Source organism: Egretta garzetta, unplaced genomic scaffold (genome assembly GCF_000687185.1).
Source record: "Egretta garzetta isolate BGI_Z169 unplaced genomic scaffold, ASM68718v1 scaffold111, whole genome shotgun sequence".
Classification (NCBI taxonomy): Eukaryota; Metazoa; Chordata; class Aves; order Pelecaniformes; family Ardeidae; genus Egretta; species Egretta garzetta.
The window spans coordinates 1,317,558-1,326,013 of record NW_009258672.1 but is presented as its reverse complement, the minus strand read 5'-3'; the positions used below and the strand labels follow the sequence as shown (position 1 = coordinate 1,326,013).

The 8,456-nt window shown below is 39.4% G+C and overlaps 1 protein-coding gene across 2 annotated transcripts in view; it reads right to left on the bottom strand.

Annotated features, from left to right (window-relative positions):
* The window catches only part of SH3KBP1 (SH3 domain containing kinase binding protein 1), a 207,507-nt gene that overhangs the window by 2,158 nt on the left and 196,893 nt on the right, over window positions 1-8,456 (bottom strand). For both annotated transcript variants that reach the window (XM_009648800.2, XM_035888576.1), the window contains exons 13-16: window positions 6,392-6,501; window positions 4,941-5,066; window positions 2,296-2,567; window positions 813-876 (exon numbers count right to left, since the gene is read on the bottom strand). In XM_009648800.2, the coding sequence (XP_009647095.1) occupies window positions 813-876; window positions 2,296-2,567; window positions 4,941-5,066; window positions 6,392-6,501 (572 nt within the window). The remainder of the gene's footprint in view (window positions 1-812; window positions 877-2,295; window positions 2,568-4,940; window positions 5,067-6,391; window positions 6,502-8,456) is intronic.

Sequence of the window (8,456 nt, the reverse complement as noted above, 5' to 3'; positions counted from 1 at the left end):
AGGAACAGCCCAAAAAAATCACAATTCTATTTTCTACCCCTAGTACAACAGAAAAAGTACAGCTGACCTATTCCATGAAAATGTAATCAATATTAAAATACTTATCAAGTACATCACTCTCCAAAACCCAGAAAAGCAGTTTTGACATCATTCCATGTAGAAGCAGCACAGTCAGTGATCAGAGACCCAGCTCCAGCACTCTCACACAAGCAGGGCAGCGTGTGACCTGGCAAATGACTAAGCCAGCATGACGACGTCTAGAACTAAGGTACTGCACAAACTATGGTAGCAGCAACTGGGCTCTTTATCAGAGCACCTTCTTTTATATCATTGAGAATGCTTTAGTAGAGACAGCCTGAGTACGGTCTGTAAAGCAGACATAAAAATCTTGCTATATGAAATAATATTCCAAGCATATCAACGCTAAGACAAGCCTACTACAATATAGAAAGCTTTGGGAGAGAGCAAGTAATTTACAAAGACATGATTTAATTTGTGACAAAATCAAGCCATTAAAACTGAGACTAAAAAATATCATAGTTTGAACCCTATACTGTGTTTAATTTTTTTTTTTTGTCTACTTGTGCTGATAAATTTTTAGATAATTATCAGGCTTTTCAATCAGAACCAGTATATCAATATATATGACACAGACTGGCAACACTGTGAAGCGAACAGGTGTTTCCCCTTTCAGAAATGTTAGTATTTTTTGTTTCACTGGAATCTAAGTATCTTAGCAGAGTTTTATGTCCCATACTAAGGCTGAATCAAACCTGCCAATACTTCCATAACACTAAAAATAATTTAAGTACCTGCAATCGTAGACGGATCTTCTTTTCTTCATCCAACTCAGACAGCAACTGCTTAATCTCTTTTCTGTCAAAACAATGCAAGAAAAGCTTGGAGTGAAAACAATTAAACTAGTAAAATACAAAAAATCACCTCTTGGAGACATATTTTCTCTGCTTCACTAGTTACCTCTTGTTCCTCTGAAGAACTAATTAAAGCCAGTATACTCTTGTATACTATATGCTATACTATAGAGAAGTAAGAATCTCTATAAAAGGACAGCACCCCCACACCTCGTATGATGAATAAGACATTTCCTAGCAGCCCCGCATCCACAGGCTTTGCTCTGGACTAACTCTATCCATGCTGTATCAGCACCCAGTTGCCTTTTTTCCATACAAAATATAGATGGATTGGCTGTTGGTGGGTTATGGGAACTGGTAACACAAATCCTGCCCATGCTATCACATACTTAAACCACTTAAAAGGTGTTTATGTCAGCAATACAATGTAACCTTCGACTTAATTTATACAACTTAACGATCCCAAATACAAATTTGCTGTCCTCCTCCTTTGTTGGGAAGGGGACCATAGCTGTAAGGAGCAGACACCTTCTCATGTTCCCACTGAGTCATCTCATCTTAAGACAAAAACCAGTAGGTGGAAGCAGCCCTTGCAAGGTCTGGGGAGACCAGAGGAGCAGGGATCAGCCTAAAAGGTGAAGCCATGGAGCTCGCTGGCTAAATCCGGCCTGAACCATGCCCTCCCGCATCTTCTCCCAAACTTTCCCCGCACTCCTGTTCCACCACAGTCTGCACACTTCTTTCCCTTTTTCCTGCCTGGGCTACACACAACTGACAATGTAAGGGAAGGTTTAGCTTCCAAAACATTAAATATTCTCAGGAATAGCAAAAGCTACATGCCAGCCCCAGTATCTCCTAAGAAAAGAGCAGCTTAAAGAAAGATGCCTAACACTAAAATAGTAAGATTCAGGGTCAGAAACACAAAGATCTTCAGATGTCCTAATCACAATTCAATCACTTCTTTTGTAATACGTGCTTCCTGGGAGAATGTGCTAACAGTTGAACAACAAATTGATTTAATAATTCTAGGAACTTGTAGTAATTTGTACTACAACCAGAACAAATGCACCCTATATTAAGATCAATGCACATGAGTTCCCAACCAGTAGCTGGCAAATCAAACAACATAAGAATCTTATTCACTGCTTATAGCTTGTAACTTAATTTTTTCAACACCCCATAAACATCTGCTTATGTCATAACACAGGAAAAAAAGCTGTTACAGATGGATAGCCTTTTTTCCTGAGCTTCTAACCCTGAGCTTCTCACCCTGAACATGTTCTATCAGAGAGGCAGATGCAAATCACTCACAAACACAAAGGCAAACCGTGCGGAGTAAATACATGAAGGCAAGCTCAGGAAGAAAATACCACCACGCATCAAGGGATGCATCCAACCTACAGCTGTGATCTGCAGTACTTACTTTTGCTGGTCTTTCATGGTTTCAATGATGGTTCTTAGCTCCTTAATTTGTGTTCTCAGCTCCTCCAGAGCAGTCTGACCTTGGCTCAAGTGCTCAGTCTTTGGCTTTCCTTCAGTACCGAACAGGGATGGGGAATTTGACCTGTGGCCTGTTGTTCCCATAGCAATTGAGTGAAATCCAGGTGACGGTGAAGGGGATAGTGAAGGTTGTACATTACTGCCACTAGCCAAACCTCCTGGTTTTGGAGGCAAGGAAGTTTTATTATCAGACACCTGCAACAAAAAGAATAACATCTAATGTCTGGAGAAAGCTTTATGAAAATCAGACCTCTAACAAATATTAAGTATTTTGCTGCTCTTCAGTAGTGTTGAAAGTCCATGGTCAAACATGGACAGTTTTTGCCAAAGCATGATAAATATAACAATTAGTCATTATCTTTGTACATGTACATCAGAGGGGCTCTAGTTGGGACGCAGACGTTCAGACAGCTTCAGTTAAGACCTTCCACAGTTGCTACAACCAGTCAGCAGCAAGCGTTTCCAAGATCTCAGATCCAGCAGTGACACGAACCAGGGAAACATGCTCAGTGTTTCTCTCGGAAGTTTGTGAGAACATACCTACATTCATGGACATCTCCTGCAGAGCACAAAACTGCATGGCCAAAAATCCAAGTTGTACTTTTTTTACAGATTAAGTTTACAATCGTCAACTAACCACTGAAAGAATCTTCAACACCCAACATCTTTTTAAAAAAAATGCATTACACGTTGCCCTTATATTCCTAAGCTTGCTTGTTGGTATGATATAAAACCAAAATCCCATGACTTCAAAATGATAATATATTACTAAGAAATAAATATACTGTACTGTCCTCTGTTAACTGAAGCTTCTGTGGACTCCCGTAACTACCAATGGCTCCTCATTCCTCCAGGAACTTAACAGAAAACCACGGCATTAACCTAGTTACCCTGGAACCAGCTCAGAAGGATCCCATGCTTCTTGAATTGCGATCCAGTGTTCTACTTATTAGACAAGGTATAGAAAAACTGAAGTCCACCTACCATGCATGACCAGCTACTTCACTGCATACACAGAACAATGTACAAGTACAGTTATCACAATGGCAACTGAGGTGACTCTTAATTATTTATCATATTGTTATTTAGCAATGCTAATGTGTGCATTATATGACACCTACCAGGAGTATCTGAAAATGTGATTTGGCCAAGAGTAAGAAAAAGCAGTAGGCAACCCTCCAACTCTATCTTTGGAAAGGAGATACTGAGTTGACTGGAAAATAGGGTAAGATATTGAGAAAAAATGGTATGGAAACGGAAGGAGACATAAGTGAGGACTCGGGGACTGGGGTGGTGGCATTAGCTGAACAAAGTAACTGAGAGAAAAGTTAGCGGTCAGATGAAAATTAGGAGAAAGTGTGATGGGGAGAGAAGAGCAGAATCCACTGAGTTTTGCAAAAAACAGTCTTCCTCACCATATGAGCGTGACTGAACACAGAACCTGTCCTGGGCAAGCAGCACGTAAAAAAAGTGTTCTCCAGAAAAAGCAGTGTGACCATAGAAATAGAAACGGAGTTATAATCACATGAAAGCTGAATCACTCCAGTGGCTTGAATGCTTGACTTCATGACGTTAATAATATTCTTTTAGCATTTTATATATGTATGTGTGTGCATGTGTGAGTAATGTGTATCTGTAAATGGATCTTTCATGGATAATAATCCTTCTATCAGTAGATGCAAGTTTCCTTTGAACTGAGACGTCAGGCTGAGTTCAAACCTGGAGCATGTGAACAAGGCACAACTGGAGTCATCCACACTGAATACCTTATTCCAGAGCTTAATGGGCTATCAACATTAAAGCCTCAAGCAGCTACTTTCTGATAGCAGTCATCTTGTTTTACAGGAACATCTACATCCTTGGCACACCAGCACATAATTTACGAATGTTGGCCCAAGAGCATTCCCTAATGCAAGTGCTTCCAGAAGAGGGAGCTATATAGCAAAACATTATCCTTATAGCTTGATCACAGAAGTGTGTGACTTCATCTTTCAAATATTTTTGTTATAGTATCAGAATGTAATATTTGTATTATGAAACATGTCCTTATGTACTGAAAAATAGCTCCACCATCTAAAGCCTGATCTACATACTCCTTCTGTAATACTCGATTAGCCTACAGTTTTCTACCATACAATGAATACAATTATACTGGTATAAAAAGTAATTATACTTGCAAATTTAAATTTGCATACTATTGGAGGGGGTAAAAGAGTTGTATCTTCTCTGCTCACAGACTCTTCTAACATAAGCTTAATTTACAGCTGCAAGAAAGGGCCTTTGTTTCTAAAATTTATTTCCCTAGCTTCTCCGATTCTGTGAAATGTATTTACACTAGAAGGATTTTTTCACAGTACGGTTATGGAGACATTTAACTGTGCAAGTCTCTTTAGACTTGCATTTCACACAGAGAACAATCTTTAGTAGCCCTTACCATTTTAAGCTGCATTAGAGGGCCAGTTACCAGGTGATTTTTGAATTAAATTTTAAAAATAAACATTTGAATACTGTTCTCAAAAATGAAGATGCATGTGATAAGGTTAAGCAGAGACATTTCAGATAACTTACTTGTGATATTGTAACAGTTCTTGATTTCCTTGACACTTCAATAGTTCTGTGTGTAACGGAAACATGTTCTTCCTTCTCTTCTTCAGGGCTTGGTGAGTCAAAGAAATCAGGGCTTGAAAGGGATGACTACGTAGACAAACACACACACCAAGAGAGGAAAAAATGCAGGTATTTTCATTGTACAAGAATTTAACAAAGGAAGAAGATAAGCATTTATGTGATGACTTTTTTATTTTTAGTTATCATTTTCAAAGTAACTACTTAAAATCAGGAAGGTCCCTCCCCTCCCCCCCCCCCTTTTTTATTTCTCATTTTCAAGGCTAGAATGCTTTCAAAGCATTTATGAAATGAGATATACTTAAGAGTTGAATTCAACATCAATTTACATCTTTGCATTGCATTACATCATAAGGTGAAAGCACCTTCCTGTGTGCAAGAAGAGTTGCACCTGGCTTGGCTAGGACGCTGAGCACCGTGCTGTGGGGAGGTCAGCTCTGCCACGGCTTTGCTCAGTGCAGGTCTCACTCTGCTGCTCTTCAGAGGAGCCACGCACACTGCTGGCGCTGCAGGGCTGCCTTGGGCACGGCCTCTTTGTAAAGGTGCAAACAGGGAAGGTTCTTTCCACCCCTGTTCCTTTCCCCATGGATTTGACACAGGAAGGAAGATCTTTGAACTTGTCTTTTATGTTTCTATATTTATGTACATAGTCACTTTGGAAGCTTTGTTTTTTGTATTACATTGGTTTCACAATAATCCTTTTTGTTTCATTCCACTTTGCTTTTCTTCAGCAACATGAACGTGGGTAACCATCAGTAGTTGTTCTCATTCTCATATTCCAGAATGCAAAAAGCACAGAAATGAACAAACCCCAAAGAAAAGGACACTGCAAAACTAAGCAGTGGTTTCCAAAGTGTGGTTTATGAGACGAACTTGTTTAAAGTTAATTATTAGAGAGTGAAATTTAAATCATCCTTATATTTAAAATTGTGAGCTTAATGAGAAAAAAGACATGGTGGCTCAAGGAAAGCTGTTGAAGGCTGACAACGGTCTGTTTGTCCTCAAAATGTGGTAGAGTGTCCTAGAGAAACCAAGGGAAATGCTTCTTTTGGGAAACACTTTCAAAATCCTTAATACTTAGCATGAACAGGCTTATTCCAAAGATTTTTATAAAGGATTCTTCTGGCCTCAGTCATGGTTGGCAAGGAATACTTGGCAGCACCCAAATAAGGGGGTACAAATTGTGTAAGGAAGGGAATGCTTTAAAGATCATTATTCAAAACACTGGCAGCCTTTTGACACTGATTTTCCTGAGCTGCATCTCTCTGCCTCACTGTATGTATGAAGGAATGGCTGTGTAAACATAGTAAAAACACCAGGGAACACAAATAGGAGAAGGAAAAAAAAAGAGAGAGAAAAAAAGTATTTTTAAAATAAAAGGAAAATTAACTTACAGACGTGAGAGACTGGGAGGGTGGTCGCCTGCCAGTAGCTTTTGGTCTGGTTGTAGTTGGATGATTAAGCTTCTCAGCAATTGGTATTACAGAGTCAAAACCTTCCAAGTCTTAAAAATAAAATAGCATTGATTTGGTTTTCTGGCAATTGTCCTCAAAGGGAAAGAATCACATTTTTTTCCTTATTTCAAAGAAATCAAATCCCATTTTCCCTATTGTGTCACAATGTTCTGCACACGTTTAGGCACCACGATGGCACTAAAAAACCCTGGAAGTCAAAGGCAGCTAAAATCCAGTCACCTTTGCCAAGCGCAATTACCCTTCCATCTGAAACACAATAAAGCAGAGGGGGAACATGTAGAGGAGCCTTTGGCTTTGTTTTCGGCATAGTGAAAGCTAAATGGCAATGTGGGTCCTACGGCATAGAACAAACAGTTTCAAAATTTCCATCTTACTATTAAAGGGGTTAGTCACTTTTTTTTCCTAAATAATTGAAGACGTAAGACAGTGCAGGCGTTGTCTCAAGAACTGTACTGTCAGTGCTGCATCTGCAGTGATTGCTTACGGGGCACAGAGTGAGAATGATTGAGCTGGAAGTGATCTGCAGGTTCCCGGACACCTGCAGCTGGAGGCAGCATAGCTTCCAGTAGCTATAGGTGAGAGGAATATCTCCAGCAGTGTAGAGGTTATGGTAAGTAAAAACTTCAGCAGGCTCCTGAAGCTGTACAAAGCCCAGGAACAACAGGTCTGCTCAAATGCAGTCTTGACTGTCTTCACGGTTAATGAAATGCACCAGGGAAGTGTTTACTGAATCCAGCCACGTGCTAGCGTGTTTACGTGAAAGAATGATGTGAAGGCTGAAGGAATACCACAGCTCATGATTACGTGCCTGAATCAAATGGCTTAACACCATTAATCTATTTTTATGGGTTATATTGGTTTCACTCATGTCCATTTCAAAATGTCCTACTGCATATGTTAACCAGAAATGAGTCAGAAAACATACAAGAGGTGCTTTAGACAAGATAAATCAAAATTCTGTAAAATTACTTTCAGACATGTATCAAATACTGGAATGATATTCACTATCCAGAGACTATTTTTCATTGCACACATGTAGGAAGGAATAGCTCTTAAGTTAATGGTTACCTATAGCGGGCACTTAATTTTCAGGACTGCTACAGAACAATGAATCTCTGAAGATACAGCTTTGTTGCTGTACTACAACCATCATACAGAATTACATGATAGAAAAATAAGTGAATTAATGGGCCTGTGCAATAAACTATAGGCACTGAAGGACACTTAAACTGATTCCAAGTACTCATGATTTGGCAGCTAGGAGGTAAATGGGATCAGACATTCCTTATTCAGCAATATTCTTTCATCTCTGGGAGATTCTTAAAAAAAGAAGAAAACAAAAAAACAAGACACCTCTTTCAATAGCCATGAAATAGACAGTCTAAGATTATTCACCTCCACATACCACTCTATTTTTGGAGCAACTCTTCCTATATATAACCAGTGACCCCACTGTCCTCTACCAGGTATTTCTCTCATTGCTTTTTTATTGACTATTGCAACCTACGTCCAAAGGTGGGTCACCCAGTCTGTCAACAGGAGTTTGGCAATCCGATGCCTCACCTGTACCCAACATATCAGGTGAGACTACAGTGCTTTTAAGTAAGAATGAGCTAACATTAGCAGACTGCACAGAACCTGTCTGGAGTCCTACGGAACTTCAGAGTTTCAGGAGAGGAGAAATGGAAGTAAAAATTTTTTTTCTGGGGAAAACAAATTGCAAATGTAAGAGGTGGTTTCCAGTAATACCCAGTTCGAAGCCGACACATGAGATAGCTAAATGACTTGCTTAAGATCACAAAGCAAATCAGTGATGTAGTTTAATACATTGTCTTCATTTTCACCACTGTGGTACTTTGTTAAGTTGCACAGCAAGAATATATTGCCATCAAAAATATACACTCATCTATACACATGTGAAGCTCACAAACATGAGTACAAATGGAGGCTGAAGCAATCCTTTCATTTGTCCCAGCCACTCTTT